Raw genomic sequence first — 25546 nt, 5'->3', positions numbered from 1 at the left:
AAGGCACTATATCTATTTTTATCCACCACTGTATCCTCAACTCCTTACATAATGCTTAGAAGATTATATTAGCTATGTAATCTTCCATTAACAGTTTGTCTCCTGGCCTGACATTTCTTTTCTAATGCTTGAAAGAGTAGTTTGCTCAACAAACATTCATTTTATAGATTACATTAATAAATACCTGCCATGGTATCCAAAACAAACCTGACCTTGAATAAATATATGCATTCATTAATAAATATATGCATGAATAAATGAACTTTACTTCAAAAGTTGTTCCAAGAGATTCTAGGCAACACATAAGTGAAATCCATTTATTAATTTATCCCAGAAATATTTACTAACCACTCATTATGTGTCAGGTACTCTTCCAGGGACTGGAGATATAGTAGTTAACAAAAAAAGATACCCTCCCAAATTATCAACTTGGGGAGTATTTACTCCAGAGCTTCTAAAGCACTGTGTCTTCCAATAATAGAGTGGTAAATGTAACTTTTTTTTTTTTTTTTTTTTGCAAAGACCACAGTAGCCATCCCAGGCTCTTGCCCCAGCTCTCCTACCACTTGTAAATGACATTGGGAAAGAAAGACACTTAATATCTCAGTCCCTTGTGGAGGCTTATGGTCCTCATCTCTCATATCCCTTTTAGCTCTCAGAGTCTGTAAGTCTAGATAAACATGTTTTTAATGAAATGGATCTCTGGAAATTCACTGGGAAACTTAGTTTTTGAATGAGAATTATTTAGAAAATTTAGCAATTATAACATAGGAGATATCTCTAGAGCAGAATGCCAAGTCAAAAAGGCATTCTCAAGAAACTGGATGACCTGCGTCCATGGGAGCTCCTGGGGGAGTCTCAGGCCTAGGAAGACAGGGAACTCTAAAAGGTGCAATAGGCAAATGGCTACAATTTTCTATTTATGTCCTCAGGTCTGGAAGCAGCTGAAAAAGACACAGACATTCTCACTGTGAATGGGATTCTGGGGGAGTCAGTTATTTTCCCTTTAAAGGTCTCAGAATTACAGCAAGTTGAGAACATTGCTTGGACGAATTCCAAAACATCTGTTGCTCTTGTAACACCAGTCCCAGGAAAAGCCCCCATGGTTACTGTGACCCACCAAAATTATTATCAACGAATAAGTGCCCCACATCAAATCTACAGCCTGGAGATCAGCAATCTGAAGATGGAAGATGCAGGGATCTACAAAGCTGACATAAATATAAATGTCTCTCAAAAGATGAGCACCATCACCAGGAGCTACAATCTTCAAGTCTATAGTAAGTTGTCAGAAGATAGAGGGCTTGCTTTTTATTTTTACTTTGCAAATTTGGTATTAGAGAACACCTGAATTTCTGCTATCAGGTTCCCTAAATCATTTTTATACTTATAAATACTAATATAAATATATTTAATACTTTTCAAGAGAGTGTGGCTTTACTTGCTTTTATCTGTGTAATCTTCTATTAGAAGTTTGCCCCATGGTCTGTTCCTTTTCTATAAAATGTGAATAATCATACTACTCACTTCCCAAAGTTATTGTGATGATCAAATGAGACAGCATGTGCAATGTACTTTAAAAGAAACTTTTTATTTTGAAATAATTACAGGTGCATGGAAAGGGGTAGGTTCTGTGCCTATTGTACCCAGTCTCTCCAAATGGTAACATCTTATATAACTGTAGTATAATATCAAACCAGGAAATTGACATCAGCACAACAGAGAGAGCTTACTTTGTATTTCACCAGTTACACAGGCACTAATTTATGTGTGAGCGTGTGTGTCACTTTGTATAATTTATTCACATATGTAGCTTCACGTAACTGCTACCACAATCAAGATACTTAACCATACCATCACCAGGAGTTCCTTATCCCTTTATGGTCACCCATTATTGCCCCTTGCCCCTCCTAAACTCCTGGAAGACATTAATCCATTGTTCATATCTATAATTATATTATTTTACAAATGTTTACATGAATGGAATCACACAGTATGCATGCTTTTAAGACTGGCTTTTTAAATTCAGCATAATTTTTTAAGAGTCATCCTAATTATTGCAAGTATAGTTTATATCTTTTATTACAGAATAGCCTTCCATGGCATAGATACACTAGTTTGTTTAACCATTTACCTATGGAGTAATATTTTAGTTGTTTCCAGTTTGGGCCTATTGCATTAAGGTGCTATGAATATCTGTATACAAGTTTCTGCCTGAAATAAGTTTTTGTTTCTCTGAGATAAATGCCCAAGAATGCAGTCACATAGTAAAACCAGTTTTTCTTTAAAAAATGTATTGTGATGCCCTGGCTGATTTGGATCAGCAGTTAGAGCATCTGCCCATGGACCGAAGGGTCACAGGTTCAATTCCCACTCGAGGACACACACCTGGGTTGCAGGTTCAATCCCTGGCCCAGTTGGGGTTGTGCAGGAGGCAATCAATCAATGTGTCTCTCTCACATGGATGTTTCTCTCTCTCTCTCCCTCCCTACCTTCACTCTATCTAAAAAAATCAATGAAAAAATGTCCTCAGGTGAGGACTAACAACAACAAAAAGTATTATGGCATAACAGAATATTAAATGGCACAACATTTAATATTTTAACCATTTTTAATTGTACAGGTAAGTGGCATTAAGAACATTCACATTGTTGTTTAATCATCACCGCTATTCATCTCAGAATTTTTTCCCCCATTTTAAATAGATTATATATTTTAGAACCGTTTAAGGTTAGATTGAGTAGAAAGTACAGGGGGTTCCCATATGTACCCTGCCCCCATTCACTCATAGCCTCCTCCATTATCAACATTCCTACCAGAGTGGTACATATGTTATAACAGATAATGTATATTGATGCATCATTATCACAAAGTCCATAGTTTACATTAGGTTCACTCTTAGTGTTATATGTTCTGAGATTTGACAAATATTTAATGACATTTATTCATTATTATAGTATCATACAGTAGAGTTTCACTTCCCTAAAAACCTGTGCTCTGCTTATTTATCCTCCCACTCCACCCTGGCAACCACTGATCTTTCACTGTGTCCATGATTTAAGTTACCTCCATGACTTTTCATGGCTTTATAGCCCTCTCCAGATCTCAAAACATTAAGAATCATTTTCAGTTTTCAAAGAATTGCCAAACTATTTAAATTCCTGGCAGCAATGTATGAGTGATCCAGTTTTTCCAAATCCTCACCAGCATTAAGTGTTATCACTATTTTTCATTTTGGCCATTCTGATGAGTGTATAGTAATACCTCATTTTGGTTTTAATTTGAATTTCAAAATGCTTTTGAAAATTAAAATATTAGCACTATCATCATCATTAAAAGCTCTACAGTTCACTAGGAGATGTGCGGGGTGTGTTATGCAACACTATTCAAAGTACTGTGGTCTGTGTCATGGCTACATCAGCATCACTTGGGAACTTGTCAGAAATGCAAACTCTCAGGCTCCACCTCTTACCTTTGATGGTGAAGCCCAGGAATCTGTGTTTTAACATTCTCTGGACTATTCCTATGTGTGCTAAAGTTTGAGAAGTACTCATCTAGAACTGCATTGTCCAATATGGTAGCCACTAGCCGTATATGGCTCTTGAGTATTTGAAATGTGGTATATGTTTACATTGAGATGTACTGTAAATGTAAAACACACCAGATTTCAAAGTCTTAGCATCAAAAAAACCATAAAATACATCATTAATAATTTTATATTGGTTACAGGTTAAGATAATAGTATTCTGGATATATTCAGCTAAATAAAATACATTATTAAAATTAATATCACCTTTACTTTTACTATTTTTAATGTGGCTATTAGGAATTATATAAATTATATAAGTGACTCATTTTATTTCTATGGGGTAGCACTAATTTCTAGCATAGAGAAATATTTGAACCATGACTCAAGTATTTTACCATCCATCTGCCTCACTGGAGAAAAACTACAGAAATGTGATTAATCTATATTTTTACAGATAGAACTCAAGTTAATCCACTGAAATTCAAGCGCCATAAAGGCAAGGCCTTTGTATATGAAATTCATCACTGAATCCCCATCACCTATACTGTCTGGCATATAATAGGTGCTTCAGAAATATGGGGGAGGGATTAAATTCTTAACTTTTATCCTGAAATAATTTCAAATTTGCAGAAAAAGTCGCAAGAATAGAACAATGAATTCCCATAAGCCCTTGACCCAGAATCACTCAATTATATATTGCTAACATTTGCCATATTTATTTTAAAATTATTTTTCTCACTGGGGGTACCAAACACACAATACAATATACAGATGATTATAGAATTGTACACCTGAAACCTATATATATTTTTGTCTTTATTCTTGAGAGTATTACAGATGTTTCCTATTTTTTCCCCCAGTGACCCCCCTCCTCCCGGTTCCTGTCTCACCCCATTACCTTGCCATGCATAATGCATATATGCATGTAAGTTCTTTGGTTAATCTCTTCCCACCCCCCACTCCCTCCACTTCCCTCTGAAGTTCATCAGTCTATCCCATGTTTCCATACCTCTGTTTCTATTTTATTTATCAGTTTATTTCATTCATTAGATTTCACATATAATTAATATTATGTGATGCTTATCTTTCTCTGATTGGCTTATTTCACTTAGCATAATACTCTCCAGGTCCCCCAGTGCTGTCTCAAAGGGTAATGGATCCTTCTTTTTCACAGCTGCATAGTATTCTGTTGTGTAAATGTACCATGAATTTTTTTATCCATTCCTCTACTGCTGGGTAATTGGGCTGTTTCCAGATCTCAGCTACTGGGAATAGCACTGCTATGAACATAGGGGGTACATGTATTCTTTCTGGTTGGAGTTTCGGGATTCTTAGGATATAGTCCTAGGAGTGGGATCACTGGGTTAAACAGTTTAATTTTTAATTATTTTAGGAAATTCCATACTGTTTTCCAGAGTGGTTGTACCAGTCTGCATTCCCACCAGCAGTGTGCTAGAGTTTCCTTTTCTCCATATCCTTGCCAGCACTTGTTGTTTGTTGATTTATTGATAGTTGCCATTCTGGCAGGTGTGAGGTGGTACCTCATTGTCATTTTAATTTGCATCTCTCTGGTGATTAGTGACCTTGAGCGTTTTGTTCATATGTCTCATAGCCATTTGTATGTCCTGTTTGGAGAAGTGTCTATTCAGGACCTCTGCCCATTTTTTAATTAAATTGTTTGTCTTCCTTTTGTTGAATTGTATGAATAATTTATATATTTTGGAAATTAACCACTTATTAGATGTATCATTGGCAAATATGTTCTTCCAAGCAGTGGGTTCCCTGTTTATTTTGATGCCTGTTCCTTTTGCTGTGCAGAAGTTTTTTAGTTTGATGTAGTCTCATTTGTTTATTTTTTTTCCCTTTGTTTCTTTTGCCCTAGGTAATATATTGGTGAAAATTGTGCTATGTGAGATGTCTGAAATTTTGCTGCCTACAGTTTCTTCTAGGATTTTTATGGATTCATGAGTCACAATTAAGTCTTCTATCCATTTTGAGTTTATTCTTGTGTATGGTGTAAGTTGATGGTCTAGTTTCATTTTTTTGCATGTAGCTGTCCAATTTTCCCAACACCATTTATTAAAGAGGCTGTCTTTACTCCACTGTATGCTCTTGCCACCTTTATCAAATATTAATTGAGCATATTGCCTCGGGTCCATTTCTGGGTTCTCTGTTCTATTCCACTGCTCTATAGTCCTGTTCTTGTGCTAGTACCAGGCTGTTTTGATTGCAGTGGCTTTGTAGTATAACCTGAAATCTGGTAATGTGATCCCTCCAACTTTGTTGTTCTCTTTCAAGATTGCTGTGGCTATTTGAGGTCTTTTTTGGTTCCATATGAATTTTTGAAGTATTTATTCTAGTTCTGTGAAGTATGTCGTTGGTATTTTGATGGGGATTGCATTGAATCTATAGAGTGCTTTAGGCAGTGTGGACATTTTAATAATGTTAAATCTTCCAATCCATTAACAAGGCATGTGCTTCCACTTTTTTATATCTTCCTCTATTTCTTTTTTCAATGTCCTGTAGTTTTCTGCAAATAGGTTGTTTACTTCTTTAGTTAAGTTTATTCCTAGGTATCTTAATTTTTTTTGCCACGATGATAAATGGGATTGTTTTTTGAGTTTCTCTTTTGGTGAGTTCATCATTGGTGTATAAGAATACCATCGATTTTGACGTTAATTTTGTATCCTGCTACTTTGCCAAATTGATTGATTTATTTTTATTTTTTATTTTTTTTATCCTCACCCGAGGACATTTTCCCATTGTTTTGTTCAGGTAGAGTGGGAGAGAGAGAGAGGAACAGAGAGAGAGAGAGAGAGAGAGAGAGAAACATCGATGTGAAAGGAACACAACGAGTGGCTGCCACCCTCACGACTGACCAGGGCCGGGGACAAACTGCAACCGAGGTCCGCGCCCTTAGCGGGAACCGAACCCGGGTCTCTCAGGACCGCAGGCCGACGCTCTAACCGCTGAGCCAAACTGGCCAGGGTGCCAAATTGATTTATTAAGTCTAGTAGATTTTTTATGGAGTCTTTAGGGTTTTCTATGTATAATATCATGTCATCTGCAGATAATGACAGTTTCACTTCCTTCTTTCCAATTTGAATCCCTTTTATTTTTCCTTCTTGTTTGATTGCTGTGGCTAAGACGTCCAGTACTATGTTAAATAAGAGTAGTGAAAGTGGGCATCCCTGTCTTGTTCCTGTTCTTAAGGGAAATGCTTTTAGTTTATGCCCATTGAGTATTATACTGGCTGTAGGTCTTTCATATATGGCCTTTATTATGTCGAGATATGATCTCTGTATTCCCACATTGCTGTTTTTATCTGAAATGGGTGCTGGATTTTGTATAATGCTTTTGCAGCATCTATTGATATGATCATGTGGTTTTTATTCTTAATTTATTTATGTAGTGTATCACATTTATTGATTTACAAATATTGTACAAGCCTTGCATGCCTGAGATGAATCCCCCTTGTTCATGGTGAATAATTTTTCTGATGTATTGATGGATCCAATTTGCTAGTATTTTGTTCAGGATTTTGGCATCTATATCATCAGAGATATTACCCTGTAGTTTTCTTTCTTTGTAAGGTCTTTTTCTGGTTTGGGAATTAGAATTATGCTGGCCTCATAAAACAAGTTTGAAAGTCTTCCTTCTTCTTGAACTTTTTGAAATAGTTTGAGGAGAATCAGTGTTAGTTCTTTTTTGAATGTTTGGTAAAATTCCCCTGTGAAGCCATCCAGACCTGGGCTTTTGTTTGCTGGGAGAGACTTGATTACCTCTTCAATGTATTTAGTTGTTAATGGTCTGTTTAAGTTTTCTATCTCTTCCAGGTCCAGGTTTGGGAGACTATGTGTTTCCAGAAATTTGTCTATTTTGCTTAGATTGTCAAATTTGTTGTCATATAATTGTTCATAGTAGTTGTTAACAATGTTTTGTATTTCTGTGGTGTCAGTTGTTACTTCTCCTCTTTCATTTCTGATTTTGTGTATTTGGGTTCTTTCTTTCTGTTTCTTGGTGAGTCTAGCTAAGGGTCTATCAATCTTGTGTATCTTTTCAAAGAACCAGCTCTTTGTTTCATTGATCCTTTGAATTGATTTTATGGACTCTATGTCATTTATTTCTGCTCTGATCTTTACTATTTCCTTCCTTCTACCTACTTGGGATTTTCTTTTTGTTTGCTTTCTAGTTATTTAAGTTGTGAGGTTACATAGTCTATTATAAATTTTTCTTGGTTCTTGAGGTAGGCCTGTAGTGCTATGAACTTCCCTCTCAGAACTGATTTTGCTGCACCCCATAGATTTTGTGTTGTTGTGTGTTCCTTTGCATTGGTTTCCAGGACGTTTTTAATTTCTTCCTTGATCTGCTCGGTAACCCATTCATTGTTTAATAACATGCTATCTAGCCTCCATGTGTTCAAATGTCTTTGCATGTTCTTGTTGAAATTGATTTCTAATTTCATGCCATTGTGATCTGAGAAGATGCTTGATGAGATTTCAATCTCTTTGAATTTGTAGAGGTTTAATTTGTGTCCTATCATTCGGTCTACCTTTGAGAATCTCCCATGTGCACTTGAGAAGAATGTGAATTCTGTAGTTTTGGGGTATAATTCTCTGTTGATATCTATTCAATCCATTTTGTCTAGTGCTTCATTTAGAGTCTCTCTATCCTTGCTAATTTTTTGTCTTGAGGATCCATCCAGTGATGTTAGCAGGGTGCTGAAGTACCCTGCTATGATAGTGTTGCTGTTGATTTCTCCTTTGAAGTCCTCCAGAAGATTTTTAATATATTTTGTTGCTCCTATATTGGGTGCATATATGTTTATCAAGGTTATATCTTCCTGTTGGATAGATCCTTTCAATATTATGTAGTGGTCTTATTTGTGTCTAGTTATGGCCTTCATTTTGAAATCTATTTTATCAGATATTAGTATTGCTACCCCAGCTTTTTTCTGCTTTCTGTTTGCTTGAAAGATTTTTTTTCATCCCTTCACTTTCAACCTATGTGAGTCTTCTGTTGTGAGGTGGGTCTCTTGTAAACAACATATAGATGAGTCATGCTTTCTTATCCAATCAGCTACTCTGTCTTTTTATCAAAGCATTCAGTCTATTTACCTTTAAGGTGATTATTGATATGTACCTATTTATTGCCATTTTTTTTAGTTTGGTTATATTTTTTTTCCTATTTTCTCTACTAATTACAGCAGTCCTTTTAACATTTTTTGCAGTGCTGATTTCGTGCTAACGTATTCCCTTAGCCTTTTGTTGTCTGAGAAGCTCTTTATTTGACCTTCTATTTTGAATGACAGCCTTGCTGGGTAGAGTAGTCTTGGATTCAGATCTTTGTTTTTCATGACCTTGATTATTTTATGCCATTCCCTTCTGGCCTGTAGTGTTTCTTGTGAGAAGTCAGCTGATAGCCTTATGGGGGTTCCTTTGTAGGTAACCTGTTGCTTATCTCTTGCTGCTTTTAGGATTTTCTCTGTCTTCCATTTTTTGACATTTGAATTACTATGTGTCTTGGTGTGGGCCTGTTTGGGTTCTTCTTACTGCGGCTCTCTATGCTTCTTGAACTTGAATGCCTTCTTCCTTCACCAAATTAGGGAAGTTTTCTGTCACTATTTTTTTTTAATATATTCTCTATCCCTTGCTCATTTTCTTCTTCTTCGGGGACTCCTATTAGGTGAATATTATTATGTTTCCAGTTGTCCCACTGTTCTCTTAAGCTGTCTTCTTGTTTTTTAATTATTTTTTCCTTTTGGTTTTCTGATTGGTTGATTTTTTTCTACCCTGTTTTCTAATTCACTGATCTGGTCCTCAGCTTTCTCTACTCTGATGTTCAGACCTTCCAATGTGTTCTTTATTTCCAATGTGTCATTCTTCATTTCTTCTTGGTGGTTTTTAATTTCCAGTTGGTTGATTTACAACATTTCTATGTCTTTACTCATGGTGTTGATGACCTTACTCATGCTGTTGAGCTTCCTCAAAATTATGGCCCTGAATTCTGGCTCTGTTACCCTGCTTAACTGCTCCTCATTTTTCTCAACTTCAGTAGAGTTCTCTTGTTCTTTCATTTTGCTTTTGTTTCTGTGTTTCACCATTTTGGCTATCACAGTGCACTTCAGAGCCTGCCAAATTTTTCCTGTGTGTGTTGGTGTTCTGCTGTTTGTGGTTCCCTCTCCTGGGTTTGGATGAGCCAGGGAGGACTCACATCATACACCACTGTCAATTCTTACTTTCCTGATTAGAGTTGCTATCCCAGGAATGGTTCAGTTATTCTCTAGCTTTTTGCCTGGAGGCAACAGTAGCAGTTACTTGAAGAGCCTTGGGTTCTCAGTTGAATGAAAAACTCCCTCCTGAGGGTGAGGCAGATGCTGAATGTTAATGAGCCTCTATTTGCATTTCAATGGCCCACCTGGGTGGGGTTGAATATTCAAGGGAGGGGCTGCAGCCTCTCCCTAGAGCCCTGTGAAGGAGTAAGATGGCCACCGTCCTGCATGGCTACAAGTCATCAAAAGCTCTGAGTGCCCTCCAAATCCAGAGTTCCCCACACAGTTCCAGTCCAGTCTGCCCTTCCTCTGCTGGTGCCCAAGTTGATTGGATGTGGCTATTTTAGTATCTGTCCTGGCCCTGGGCTGTGGAGCCACTGAGGGTGTTGCTCACAGCTAAAGCCACTGCTGTTTGTGGGCTTACAGCCCCCTTCTCGCACTGCCACAATCCTACCAGGATCGAGTCAGTGTCTCTGGTTGTATGATCCTCGCAAGCTGCTTTTCTGTTGCTTTTTCCTGATGATTTGTCTTTATTTTAGTTGTAATTCCAGTTTGGTCCTGGGAGACGGTCTGTGTACCTTCCATTCACTTTGCTGCCGTTTTAGAATTCTCTTAAGATTATTATTGATAGGTACTTATTTGTTGCCATTTTTATTCTTTATGCCTGTGTTACTCTATCTTACAATAGTCCCTTTAGCATTTCTTCTAGTGCTCGTTTGGTGGTAATGAACTATAAACTCCTTCAGCTTTTTTTTTTTTTTTTTTTGTCCAGTCTGTGTAGCTCTTTATTTTACCTTCAATTTTGAAAGACAACTTTTCTATATATAGAGTCTTGGGTTTAGGTCCTTCTTTTTCATTACTTTGTATACTCCATGCCACTCCCTTGCGGCCTGAAGTGTTTCTATTGAGAAATAAGCTGACAGTCTAATGGGAGCTCTTAGGTAACTTTCTGTCTCTCTCTCTCGTTTCCTTTATGATTCTTTCTTTGTCTTTAATGTTTGCCATTTTAATTGTTATTTGTCTTAGTGTGGGTCTTTTGGGTTTCATCTTGATTGGGACTCTGTGTTTCCTGAACTTGAGTGACTTTCCTTCACCAGGTTAGGGGCGTTTTCTCTCATTATTGCTTTAAACACGTTATCTACTCCTCACTCAGATTCTTCTCCTTCTAGTACCCCTATGATGTGAATGTTGTTCCATTTCATATTGTCCCAAAGCCCCCTTAAACTACCCTCCTGATTTTATCTTTTTTTTCCTTTATTGATTTTAGAGAGAGATGGAAAGAGAGAGAGAGAAACATCAATGAGAGAGTACATCAATTGGCTGCCTCTTGCATGCCCCCCAGTGGGAATGGAGCTCACAACCTGGGCATGTGTTCTGACTGGGAATTGAACTGGCAACCTCTTGGTGCATGAGTTGATGCTCAACCACTGAGCCACCTTTGCCGGACTTTTTTTTCTATTTCCTACTCCGATTGGGTGGGTTTTTTTCTACCTTATCTTTAATTCACTGATTTGGGCCTTAGCTTCTTCTAATCTACTATTGAATTCTTCCAAGGTATTCTTTATTTTAGCTATGTCTTTCTTCATTTCTGATTAATTCTAATTTATGGCTTCTACCTCCTTTTTCATGCTAATGTAGTTACCACTGAGTTCCTTATAGTTCTCATTAAGTTGCTTGTAGTTCTCACTAAGTTGTTTGAGCACCTATTAAACAATTACTTTGAATTCTTTATTTGACAAATTGCTTGCCTTCATTTCATTTAGTTCCTTTTCTAGTGATTTCTTCTTGTCTTTCATTTGGGGGTTAGTATTTGTTGAATGAAAGAATAAATGAATCATAATAGTCTGAGGTTCTCACAGTGCTTAATGATTGTAAGTGCTTTATTAATATAGCAGGTTCTATCTGGATGTAAGGCCTATAGTAGAAAGAACATTAATGTTGGAATTAGACCTTTTGCCAGCTGTGTGACCTTGAGCAAGTTGTTTATCCTCTTTGGGCCTAAATTTCCTCATCTATTTAATGTAGATTACAATAGGTAGAGTTAAATAAGATAGGGTTAGTTGAGCTCCTAGTACAGTACATGCTGTAAAGTAGATGCTCAATAACTAGTAGTCATTATTAATTTTCAACCCTTAGCCCCCTCTTAAATTGCATGTATGAAGGACTTTCTAGATGAAAAAGGCTCTGAATTGGGCATGAGTGACATAATCAAAGAACCATACCCAATTGTAGACACTTTAGAAAATATTTGACTCATTTAAGAACTTTTGTGAAGAAAATAAAAAGAGCATTCAATTTTAAGATATTCATTTTTATCCCTTTATGTATTTAGTTTTACCTACTCAATCTTTGGAAGGCATTGTATTGTCTGTAAGTAGGAAAGACCACTATAAAGTCTGAGAGAAAGCTGTATTGCCCATACAACAAAATGTGTATCTTTTGGGTAGTTAGCTGAGAAGATAGAGAAGGAAACTGACATTTATTGGACACTATGTGTCTGGCATTCTACCACCTAATTTTTAAAAATATATAAAGATGATACCAATTTAGGCAATATATGCACAAACCGAGCAACAGATAATACAGTGAAATGCAATTCTCCTTTCTCAGAGGCAGTCACTTTTACCAGTTTAATTTGCCTCTTCCATAAAGATTAATGTACATACAATTGTAGAGGCATGATAGATGGATAGATAGAGATGATAGATTGATGATAGATAGATAGATAGATAGATAGATAGATAGAGCAGATGGATATTAAGTGGTCGTTATATGTATATAATAGCCCATTTAATCCTCACAACCCTAGCAGGAGAACTTTGTTATCCTTATGTTATAATTGAGGGAACTAAAGCTCAGTGAAACTTCATATCTTCTCCACTGTCCTACAATTAGAGGGTAGTGAAGCCTGTATTCTGAACCAAGTCTTCAGTGGTTTCCACACTCTTTAGTTTGAGAGAATGAGGTCTGCCTGCTACAACTATGACCTTTTCTGCCCAGCAGCTTTGTGCAGGTAATGTCTCTGTACCTAACGAGAAAAAAGTAAGATGGAATCTTATTCATCGCTTCTGTTCTTCACCTTGACACCCCCTCCCCTTCTCACACACACAAAAGTCTTTCTAAAATAAGCAAATACCAAGCAGAGTCTTAAAAATTCTTGTAAATTAAGTTTCTAGACAAACACACACACACATGCAATTTGGTTCATTTTATACTACACATATCTATCTGTAGCTGTTCTAGCTAATCAAGGTCTTAATTCCAACTTGTTTAGAATTATTTTATTTTTATTTTTTTGCCAAGTCATCGCTAATTCTAATCCAGAATAGATCCCTCTAAGAGACTCTTAAAAACAGGGTTTCTGGTTAAGAAAAATAAAAAATCTTTACAGCTTCTTACTTCTCACGTTCTCCTCCTTCACAAGTACAGACAAATGGTTCCCGTACATATTTACCCTGTGGAATGTATTACCTTTATAAACTCCACGTTAATTAGAAAGTAATACGCCAGTTCCTTCTGATTCTTCTATTTCCTTCCTCACACAGCTGTAGTGGATGGGACAAACCCCAACATAGCAGCTTTGACAAGAATGAAGTAAACTTATTAACACTGAATTTGGTCATTTTTTATCTCCTGGTAAAAGAAAAAATCTTCCCCTTCTTTCTGTCTAGTTATTACCTCAACTTAAATATTATTGTTCTTTAGTAACACTTTACCAGCCTACAACTTTTACAGTTTACCTTTTGGTTGCTTTAGTGAAAACATTTTTGTAAATAAACTTTTAAAGATGTTTCAGCTTCTCACCATGAGTATTTTAAAACAAAACAACAAACTTAAAGCAAACACACATACACCAGAAAACAAAGCTAATTTTTTTTAATATTGTTTCATGAGTGGTATACTGATAAATGCTCAAATATGGTTCTTCATGGTGTGTTTGTTTGTGTATGTAATATATATATATGTATGTATGTATATATATATATATGTATATATGATAAGCTTTATTCACATAAAGAATGTGTGGCACACAATTTTATAATTGATAATAAAGTATACAATAGTCTTTCTTGTAAATGCCAAATAATCAATTGTTCTCACAGCATGCTTTTATTGAATTTTGCTGAATATTTATATCCCTGTCCAACCTATGGTTGCAATCAATGAATGAACCAGCATGACTATTAGTTGATATTTTCATTTAACTAATCAGAAAAAGTGATCCAATAAAGATATATATATATGTGTGTGTGTGTGTGTGTGTGTATATATATATATGAACTTTACTTGTTTGTCAATGACATGAGCAACTTCTTTGCTTATAGGATTTTGGTTTTCAAATACTGGAAGAATATTTCCTAGTTTGTTTTGATTTATATTTTTTGTTTTGTTTTGTTTTGTTGCTATTCACAATGTAATGGCTACAGACAGCATATACTTTTAAATTTAATCTGCTTTAGTAACCTTTCCTCCATTGCTTTCTTAAGTCCAGAGCAACTATCAACAAAGCAGTAAATCGAGTCCAAGTTTGTAGCACTTGCCAATTCCTGTGGTATAAATACTCCCTCCATGGCCTATTTTTAAAATTAAATTTAATGAGGTAACACTGATTAATAACATTATATAAATTTCAGGTGTATATCTTTATAATACAACATCTGTATACAATATTGTGTGCTCACAACCCAAAGTCTATTTTCCTTCTGTAGTATATTTGACCCTCTTTGCCCTACCTCTATACCTCTTCCCCTTTGGTAACTTCCATTCTGATGCCTGTGTCTTAGTTTCTTTTTGTTTTGTTTTCATAGTTTGTTTGTTACTTTTTGTTTTATGTTCCACATATGAGTGAAGTCACAGTTTTTGTCCTTTTTCATCTGGCTTATTAACATTATACCTTCAAGATCCATCAATGTTGTCACAAACATGCAGAGTTGGAAAAACTTTGTACATCATTGCAAAAGACAGATACATAGATATAAATAACTTCTAGATGGTAAATTGTCAAAAATAGAAAGTGATGCATTTTGAATATTTATTAGGTTTGTATTTAATATGATTTATTTTATTGTAAGTTTTTATACTTTGCTTTTTCTTGATGGCTGTGTTTAATAAACATTTGAATATTTGTTGAAAATATAGCAGTTGGCTCTTATAAGCTGGTATAGGCCGACACCAGTTTACCACTGGCTAATGTGTTTTTTCCTCATAGGTAGGCTTGGGAAGCCGAAAATTACTCAGAGTTTAGTGGCATCTGTGAATGATACCTGTAATGTCACACTAACATGCTCTGTGGAGAAAGAAAGAGAAAATGTGACATACACTTGGAGTCCCCTGGGGAAACAGGGTAGTGTCCTCCAAATCTCCCAGACTCCTAAAAACAAAACACTGACTTACACATGTACAGCCTGGAACCCTGTCAGCAACAGTTCTGACTCTATCTCTTCCCAGCATCTCTGTGCAGGTAACCAGCTCTGTCCATCTTTCCTAGGGTCTCACAAATTACTCTGAAGAGCTGTTAGGGCTGAATGTGGGCCTCATTCTCCAGGGGGATATGCCTCCCTTATGCTAGGCCTGGTCCCAAGAGGCATCTCCTCCCAGGAAGCCCCGGAAACTAGTCCAGAGACTTCTAATGGATGTTCCCTGATCCAGTTTCTAACCCTGACCTTAAATAGAAGAAAGTACAGTTTACCTCAAAGCTTTGGTACTCCCCTGGAGGACACCCAGTTTTGACAGTGCCCCTTGAATGAAGACAAGCCTTCCCAGCATCTTGAGCCTATTTTCTGAGAGTTGTCTTACTGCATCTTCCATTTTCAGATATCACAACTGGCTTCCATATTCACCATCCTCGGCTGCTGAGTGTGCTCGTTTTGTTGTTTCTGCTTGTATTCATTCTATTTCCAGTGCTTTTGTTCATCTTGTGGAAGAGAAGAAAAGGTAGGATTTTCCCAATGTGGAGTTGCACCTTTCTTCTTCTTAGGACTGAAGTCATTTATCCAAGGTGGTGTGGAGAGGTCATTTGTTCCAGGGAATCCACATTTCTGCACACCCCACCCCACCACCACACAGTCTCCCAGACTGATGGCCCTGAGTATATCATATCACTCTGAATGATCTTCATAATCTGTTCATGGGATCACCAGTATCTAGTGGGTCCAGAGCTTGGGTTCAAGTTTAGCACTGCCATTAATAAACTGTGGCTCATTAAACATGTACCTTTACCTCTCTGGCTCAGTGTTCTCACATGTGAAGCAAGGTTTGGACTAGAGGATCTTCAGAGTCACTTTCAATTCCATTATATTTTTTAACTATGACCTTTGGAGAGTCATTGAGGAACATGTATCAATTTTATATTCCATAGTTGTCACTAGATTCTTCTAGATCCCTCCAGATCTTTTGTATTTATGCTATTCTCAATTCAGAAAACCTGACTTTAGCACCCTAGAGGATCATTACACCATGCTATTCCTCCTAAACTCACGTCCACCCAAAATTTCCCCTTTGCTCAAATTGTAAACCTGTATATAGAGAGACTCTCCCTCTGCTTCCACGTTCTTGATTCTCCTGTGGTCTGATTCCTCAGGTTCCTACGTGAAGACCTTCAGTAAGAAACCTGGTAAGTTCTCAGCTACAAATTTCTCTGGATGACTACTGGGAGAGATGAATTCACAGCAGAGTGGTTAATACTAAGCTTATGCTTTAGCAAGATAGTCTAGGGTGAAGGTTCCATCTTGACCACTATGAACTACCAGTTATTTTATCATTGTAAGTCTCAGTTTCCTCAATAATAAAACATGTATAGTAATAGGGTTGCTGCACATATTCATTAAATGGGTTAAATGGAATTAAACATATAAAACACTTGGCCTAGTACCTGGTACATAGTAAGTATTCAGTAAAAGTTAGCTACCATACTTATAATTGATAAGTCCTGGCTTGGCCCATGATGAAAAGTCATGCAACCTGCTCAGGTGATCTTCAGCGTTCCTCAAAAACAACAACAGAAGAAAAATATCTGTCTTCAATCCCTTATGGCCTACTGGGAAAGAAGAATGGCTAAGTTTTTCATTTACAAGTGAGACAAGAGAGCACTCAGTCTACCTCACTCATCAAGTCTGAGGCAAGAGCTGAATAGGATTAAACTCTTAAATGTGGGATCCTTCTGACATTGTTTAGCTCAGACCTGTTATATGTGGATATGTCAGTGCCCTGGAACATGAAGACCCTAAATTCTGGTTATATCTTTTCAACTTGACCCTAAAATGTTCCATGTTAGGATCAAAGAAAATTGGTACACTAGGATCACTTCTTCCAGCCAATAAATTATTACTTTTTTTCAGTCCTCACACAAGGATATTTTTCTATTTATCTTCAGATAGAGTGGGAAAGTGGGAGGGAGGTAGAGAGAGAGAAACATTGATGTAAAAGAGACACATCGACTGGCTGCCTCCTGCACAACCCCAACCAGGGCCAGGGACCAGTTGCAACCGAAGTACACATGCTCTTCACCAGAATCAAACCCTTGACTCTGGTCCTCGGGTCGATGCTCTAACCACTGAGCAAAACTGGCCAGGGCCAGCCCATAAATTATTAAAAGTATGGCTATATCTCTCCTGTTTTTGCTTCTGTACAGCCTCACGCAGAGCCTGGCACATAGAGAGAGCTTAATGAATGTTTGTGTGAGTCAATCAAGCCACTGTTAGTGGAGCAGTTGCTATGTGTTTAACATTGAGGCAGTAACAGCGATCTATGTACCAGAATACTCTAACACAGTATGTAACTAGAGAGACTCAATCTAGCTGAAAAAACAAGAGCCTCTTCATTAAAAAAACAACTAGCCATTCAAGGCTGTCAATTCTAATTGCCAGAAACACTAAGAAGACCCTGGATAGAAAGGCTACTTTGCCCACACAGAGACTGAGGAGAGTGTCTTTAGCCTAATGCGGACTCTAGAGTAGAAAAGAATTACCACTGAGCTCTGGGTGAGACTTGAGCCAGGTGCCTCCCATAGCACATGTAAACCCTAGGAGAAGAAGAGACAGTCCAAGCACCCATCTCAAAAGGAGGGAGCCATTTAACCTCATAGGGCTTCATTTCTTCCTCTTAAAAAGAAAACATTAGGATAGACCATCTCTAAAAAAGTCATCCACCTTTCACATACTGTGTTTCTGTCTTTATTTGTGACACAGATGCTGTCTCAAAGAACACAATATATACATATGCCACCATTCCAAGAGGTGCCCGACCAGCAGAGCCCAGAATCTATGATGAAATCTCCTCATCCAAGGTGACCTAAAGTGACTCATGGATCCTCACCAGCACCCCCAGGACAGGGAGTCACAAGTGGCAGGCCTCTGTTTACTGCTGCCTAGATAGAAGCCATGGCCAAGAATCTGGAGATCCGACCAGGAAGTACCATATCCGGGGAATGATGCCATGATTCTCTCTATGAGGACAGGAATGTGGTCAGTTGTTCCCCCATGGCAGCCTCCAGGATTGAGGCCCTAAACTTCCACATGGAGCCTGGCTCAAGGTCAGATGAGTGTCATGATTAGGAGTGAAGTACCTGATAGAGGGGACAAGACACAAGAGAGCCCCTGGTGTTAGGTGGGGGCGGTTATGTAGCCACTAACATGTGAACAGGTTGCTAAGAGGGCTCCAAGGGCACCGAAGTGAGAGAGAGCCTTTGGACTTGATTAATTTGTATGGCTACAGCAACAGTTTACTTTCCTCAGGCTCAGAGTCACTCTGTCCTATGCATTTTCTTCCTTCCTGCCTTTTATCTTCCTGCCCCTCCCTCACCTCCACCCTGATTCAATATTCTACATGGTATCACCTTCATCTGTGCCTCCATCGGCCTGCTCCCCTGAAGTGTGCAAGGAGTGAAGGGGAAAACTGATGTCTGCCTGGTGAATTGAGCACTGTGCGTGGATTGATAGGGCAGCTGGGTCCATAAAGCCCATGGAAAGCTAAAACCCTGACTGAGCAAAACTCAGTCTGAACCATGCAGACTCTCTTCTTGAGGTTTTGGCTGAAATGCAACTCACCCTCCCACCACACCCTCATCTGAAGCTGATCTTCTCCAAAGCTGGGCGGAAGCAGAGATGAGGCCTGGAGTACTACCAGGGAGGGGTGATGGGCAGGGGGAGAAGTAGAAAGGGGGATTCAAAACATTGTGCCAGGGTTCCTTTACTGAGTGAATGATGGGTGTTTTATAGGTGCTCTCCACGAAAGAGAAGCCAGTAGACCCAATTTATTCTATATTGCAGTATTCTGATAAGGTAAATTCTTTCTGACTTTTTATCCCTGTTGTCCTATCTGTTCCAAAAATTCTGCTATTATACCCTGTCTATCCAACAAGGAACCAGCTGGTTTCCTTGGGGCTTCTCTCTAGACTCCCCAGGGCTAATCGCTGAGGGCTTTGGGCTAAGGTACTTCCACACATGCCCAGAGCACTACTCCCCAGGTCAATGGTTATCCACAGGCTGGAGTGCTGATCCCACCCTGTAAGTGTTGGATGCCTTAAGTCCCCGAACATAGCGTGGAAACTAACTCCAGCCTCTATCATACCCTGGGCCACTGTTAGCTCACATTGTGAAAATAAGAAAACAGGTGCCTCCCAGTGGGTCCACATCAGGTGTACAAACTGGCAAGTAGAACACAGGCTGACTCTTCGTTCCCCTTTGCTCCATCAGCTGAGCTTTACAGTATGCAAACTTCACAGCCATTTGTAGTGATCTAGTGACAATCTCAAGTTCCTGTGGTTCAATGTCCTTCTCTGGAGTATGCAGAGGAACCATAAACCCTGTCCTTTAAAAGGATTTTCAGCCCTGGCCGATTTGGCTCAGCAGTTAGAGCAGCCACCCACGGACCAATGAGTTGCGGGTTCGATTCTGGTCAAGGGTACGTACCTCGGTTGCCATTCATCCCCAGCCCTGGTTGGGTCATGCGGGAGGCAGTCAGTCAGTGTGGCTCTATCACATTGATGTTTCTCTCTGTCTCTCTCTCTCTTCCTCCCTCCTACTCTATTATTTTCTATTATAAATAGAAAAATATCCTCAGGTGAGGAATAAAAATTAATTAATTAATTAAAAGGATTTTCAGTTTGGGGGATCCATTGAGGGGTTGTCACTATCTGAGTGCCCTCATTTCTGCTATAGTCAGGACAGCTTGGTGAATCACATGTTTTGTAAGTGTTCCTGTTTAATAGCTGAGCTAATATTGCAGGAAACTACTCATGAAAGATAAATTTGAATCCAGGGATCTAGAGAAATGGAAAAATAATGATAATAAATGAATGGTGGGAGGATATATTGGGAACTAGAAATGGAATGTAAATGAATCCATAAATAAGAAGTAAGAGCTGATTCTGTAAGGTATCTGTGAGCTGCACAAGTAGGAAGGTTTTTAAGAAACTGAGTGCATAGGATGGTTTAATTGAAAAGATAAGCCAAGTGTCCTGGAGAAAGAGACAGAGGACAATTTTTTCCTCAGTGAGTATGAGCAGGAAGGAAGGGAAGGAAAAGGAGAAGAGTGAGGAAAGGGGAAGAAGAAGCAAGAAGTGAGGGGCAAGGTGCTTGAATGTTTGAGCCAGGACCTGAAGGACAGTGGAAGGAAACGGAGAAGGAGATAAAGTTGTAAAGGACTAGATTTGAAGAATTAATCCGGGAGTCCTGGATTGAGATATCTCAGAGTGAATCCTCTGAAATGTTGTATCCTTCTGAATGACAATTATTCATTGGTCAGTATGTATTTTAAAATCAAAGACTCCTCAAGCCAATGGGAAGGTTGTGTGCAGTGTTCTAAACTAGAGCACATGAAATGATAGCACAGGTAACTCACCACTGTGAATAGGTGAAGGTACAGTTATTGGGGTACAGAAGGAACTAGGGCTCAACTAGGAACAAGGGAGGCAAGTAGTTTGAGCCTGATGTTGCCTCAAGCCTATAATCAAAATCAATGCAAGTGCCCTCATTCCCTCCTGCTTTTCTCTGAGTGAAGAAGTTGAGGACCCAAGGGCTTCCAAAATGGGGTGGGTGGAGCAGAGGGGAAGACTCAGCAAAGGCCAGGCCCTGCTACCCAAGATTTCCCCATTTCTGGGGAAATCTAAGGCATCTCCCTGTGCCATTTGCATAACTCTCCTGGGTTCCTCATAGGAAATAGAATTCCCCAGCTTCACCTTTCAGTTAACATGTCATCCATCTCCCTCTTGAGCGCAGATGGAACAAAGCACTCAGGACAGCAGACCTCCTGGGACTTCAACCTATGAACGTGTGATCTAGGCTGCCAAACAGCATTCTGTCCATGGAAACTAACGTACAACCATAGATAACGGCAGATGTCCTAGACCCAGATTTCCTCTGCCCAGATCTTACCTGCAGATTGCAAATCATCACATCCCAACATGAAAAACAGGAAACCCTCTTCTGTTGGACATAGCTTGTGCTTAAATAAACAGATGGACATGTGACCTTTTTGAAATGCCTGCCTTCTGGATGAATGATAAGCGAAGTCCCTTGGCATAGTGCTTCCCACTCTTCTTTACATCACAGCACAAGTTGAAAGTATTTTTGTGGCACAATGGGGTAAAGAACCAAGATTGCGAGGTATCACCTCACACCTGTCAGAATGGCCACCATCAACAAATCATCAAACAACAAGTATGGGCGAGAGTGTGGAGAAAAGGGGACTCTAGTGCACTGCTGGTGGGAATGCAGACCAGTGCAGCCACTATGGAAAACAATATGGTGTTACCTCAAAAAATTAAAAATCGAACTTCCATTTGACCCAGTGATCCCACTTCTAGGAATATACCCTAAGAAGCCTGAAACACCAATCAGGAAGAATATATGTACCCCCATGTTCATATCAGCACTATTTACAATAGCTAAGATCTGGAAACAGTCCAAATGTCCATCAGTAGACAAATGGATAAAAAAGCTGTGATACATATACACAATGGAGTACTAGGCAGCTGTAAGAAAGAAAGATCTCTTATCCTTTGAGACGACATGGAGGGACCTGGAAAGTATTATCCTAAGTGAAATAAACCAAGCAGAAAAAGACAAATACCACATGATCTCACTTATATATGGAATATAATGAACATAACAGTCTGAGGAATATGGTAGACCCAGAAACATGGAAGTAGGGCACAGACTGACATCCCTCAGAAGGGGGTTTGGGGGGATGGGAAGAAATAAACCACAGAACTTATATGCATGTATGCATAACCAATGGACATGGACAACAAAGCCGCGGACGGGGTGGGGGGGATGGGGAGGAGGGCGTCAATGGGGTAAAAAAGGAGAAACATCTCTAACAAAAAAATATAATAAAAAATTAATAAAAAAATAAAATGGAAAATGATAAAAAAAATGAACCAAGATTGCTCATGTCCAGAGACTGCCTGTGACTAGAGGCTTCCTGTGATTGTAGGTAATGACCCTTCCTAGCAACTCCAAACATAGAAAGGATCAGTATTTTGCACACCTGTAATATGCTATGTCACACCACCTAGGATGCTCTGCTTATACTCAATGTATGTGAGAAGCCCTGGTGCCTGGCTTAGGCAAATTAGGCAAAGGCCCCCTTTTCCTGAGGCAAATGCAGCCCCTCACCCTAGTGCATGGCTTGGTGAGTAGAATGTGGGCTGCAATTCAGCCTCCACTTGGTCTTTTGCCCAGAAACCTTTGTTCAAGTTACAACTGGCTGGACCAGTGCAATTATACATGTCCGTATGACATGAGAAGCCATCAGAGTTGTGACTCTAAGCAGTGCAGACACACTCCCCAAATAGTGTGTTAAGTAAGCATTTGGTTAGGCATTACTCAAAGTGTGTCTGTGATAATATTTCTAGATGAGATTAACATTTGATTTTGTAGACTAAGTGAAGCAGATTAATCCTGTTTCTCCTGGGTAGGCATCACCAAATCCATTGAAATCTTGACTAGAACCAAAAAGGTGGAGTAAGGAAGAATTTACTCACCCTTTGCTTTACTGTCTTTGAGCTAGGACATTGGTCTTCTTCTGCCTTTAGACTTGGACTTGGACTGGAACTTATACCATCTCCATTTTGCTGACTATGGATCTTTCTCAGTCTCTATAACAACATGTAACTATTTCTCAATAGTTCTGTTTTTTTACATAACCAGACTAATACGCAATCCAAGCAGCCTCAGCAATGAGAAGAAACCATACCCAGTACCCTATTCTTCAAAAGGAATTGACAAGTTATATTTTTAGCACTTTAGGGGAACTAAGTGTAACCCAACTGTCAAAACAGGAGACATTGAAAGAAGTAAAGTCATTCCTCAGAGGGAACTTGAGAGATGTTGCAGATTATAAAACTGATTACACCTCAGTTCCAAGGCTCCACTCAGAGAGCCATGGAGCTCAGCTGGGGGTTAGGTGCTCCTACCTCTCAACCTCTCCCCCACCACATCTGAGTGGAACAGTCAAGTGAGTGTTAAGAATGTCTTCCCAGCTCTGGCCAGTTTGGCTCAGCGGTTGAGTGTCGGCCAAGAAAAGACCTTATGGGGGCGGTGGGGCTGAAATTGAGACTTGAAAGATGAATGGGATTTGGCAGAGATTGAAGAAGACAGAGGGCATCCATATGAGGAAAGGATAAACAAACAAACAAAAGCAGAGTCCTGGATCTGCATGGTATATTTGAGCACCTCCCCAGATACACCTTTGGGACTCAGGACTACCATGTTCTTGTCTCTTACTTTCTTTTCTATGAATCTTCTGATTTATTAGATTCTCCTTCTGTGAAATGACTGTGTAAATATATGGTGGCAAAATGAGACTCTATTTTGGGTAGTAAGCACACAATACAAAATACAGATAATGTATTATAGAATTGTATAATTGAAATCTATATGATATTAGTAACCAATGTTATCCCCCAAAATGTAATAGAAATAAATAAATAAATAATAAAATGAGTGTGATCTTATTTCCCCCTTCACAGCTTTTCAGATGAACTAGATTGTGATGAACAGGTCTATAAAATAAAAATATTCTTTCACACACCTGTCAGAATGGCTGCCATCAACAAATCATCAAACAACAAGTGTTGGCGAGGGTGTGGAGAAAAGGGGACTCTAATACACTGCTGGTGGGAATGCAGACTGGTGCAGCCACTATGGAAAACAATATGGTGCTACCTCAAAAAATTAAAAATTGAACTCCCATTTGACCCAGTGATCCCACTGCTGGGAATATACCCTAAGAAGCCTGAAACACCAATCAGGAAGAATATATGTACCCCCATGTTCATAGCAGCACTATTTACAATAGCTAAGATCTGGAAACAGCCCAAGTGTCCACCAGTAGACGAATGGATAAAAAAGCTGTGGTACATATACACAATGGAGTACTAGGCAGCAGTAAGAAAGAAAGATCTCTTATCCTTTGAGACGACATGGAGGGACCTGGAAAGTATTATCCTAAGTGAAATAAACCAAGCAGAAAAAGACAAATACCACATGATCTCACTTATATACGGAATATAATGAACATAACAGTCTGAGGAATACAGTAGACCCAGACACATGGAAGTAGGGCACAGACTGACATCCCTCAGAAGAGGGGATGGGGGGTGGGGGGGTGGGAAGAGATAAACCACAGAACTTATATGCATGTATGCATAACCAATGGACATGGACAACTAAGCCGGGGACGGGGCAGAGGTGGGGTGGGGTGGGGGGTGCCAATGGGGTAAAAAGTTAAAATATCTGTAACAAAAAAAATAAATAAAAATTCATAAAAAAAAAATATATATATATATATATATATATATATATATATTCTTTCAGCCCTGGCCAGTGTTCTCAGTGGTTAGAGCGTCAGCCCACACACTGGAGGGCCACGGGTTCCATTCCCAGTCAAGGGCACGTACCTGGGTTGCAGGTTTGATCCTCTGCCCCAGGCGGAGCGTGTGCAGGAGTCAACCGACCTATGTGTTTCTCTCTCTCCCCCATCCCCCCACTGCTACTCTCTCTTAAAATCAATGAAAAAAAATCCTCAGGTAATGATTAACCAAAAAATTTTTTTCAATGAAACAGCATTTTGTATCAAACCAAAGATGTGTCAGTTTTGTAAAATGTACTTGAATTTGAAATCTCAGGGACAGGGCCCTCTAGTGGAAGATGCCGGTAAGTCAAGATAATAAGGTATGGGCTTTATCAGGGAACTGAGAAAATCTTGCAGCTCATGCTTCTCTGAAAAAGAAAGAGAAGTTGATTTAAAATGTGTTTTTTCACAGGCAGTAAACTCTCGGACATTTCTTATAGCAATATTTTTTCTGATATATCTTCTTGGGCAGTGAAACAAAGACAAAAAATAAACAGATGTGACTACATCAAACTAAAGAGTTTTTACACAGCAAAGGAAACCAGCAACAAAATGAAAAGACAACCCACTGAATGAGAGCGCATATTCACCAATGATACATCTGATACAGGATAAATATCCAAAATTTATAAAGAGCTCATACAACTCAACAACAAACAATCCAATTTAAAAGTGGACAAAAGGCCCTGCCCAGTTTGGCTTAGTGGTTAGAGTGTCAGCCCACGGACCAGAGAGACCCAGGTTCAGTTCCCGCTAAGGGCACGTACCTGGGTTGCGTGTTTGTCCCCGGCCCCGGTTGGGATCGTGTGGGTGGCAACTAGTCGATGTGTCTCTCTCACATCAATGTTTTTCTCTTTCTCTTCCTCTCTCTCTCCCTCCCACTCTATCTG

General features: G+C 38.9%; 1 protein-coding gene across 4 annotated transcripts in view; it reads left to right on the top strand.

Annotated features, from left to right (window-relative positions):
* CD84 (CD84 molecule) overlaps positions 1–21501 on the top strand; it is a 45256-nt gene extending 23755 nt beyond the window's left edge. Inside the window, exons 2-8 of one of the 4 annotated variants that reach the window (XM_036271883.1) lie at positions 933–1280; positions 15010–15261; positions 15615–15734; positions 16381–16413; positions 17987–18084; positions 19016–19078; positions 21017–21501. In XM_036271883.1, coding sequence (XP_036127776.1) covers positions 933–1280; positions 15010–15261; positions 15615–15734; positions 16381–16413; positions 17987–18084; positions 19016–19078; positions 21017–21079 — 977 coding nt within the window. In that variant the 3' untranslated portion in view covers positions 21080–21501. The remainder of the gene's footprint in view (positions 1–932; positions 1281–15009; positions 15262–15614; positions 15735–16380; positions 16414–17986; positions 18085–19015; positions 19079–21016) is intronic. The other 3 variants (XM_036271884.1, XM_036271886.1, XM_036271885.1) reach the window with 3 other exon arrangements.
* Positions 21502–25546: the final 4045 nt, after the last annotated feature.

This window comes from Molossus molossus, unplaced genomic scaffold (assembly GCF_014108415.1).
Source record: "Molossus molossus isolate mMolMol1 unplaced genomic scaffold, mMolMol1.p scaffold_m16_p_20, whole genome shotgun sequence".
NCBI lineage: Eukaryota > Metazoa > Chordata > Mammalia > Chiroptera > Molossidae > Molossus > Molossus molossus.
The sequence above is the reverse complement of the archived record's forward strand: the minus strand, read 5'-3'. Positions and strand labels throughout refer to the sequence as shown.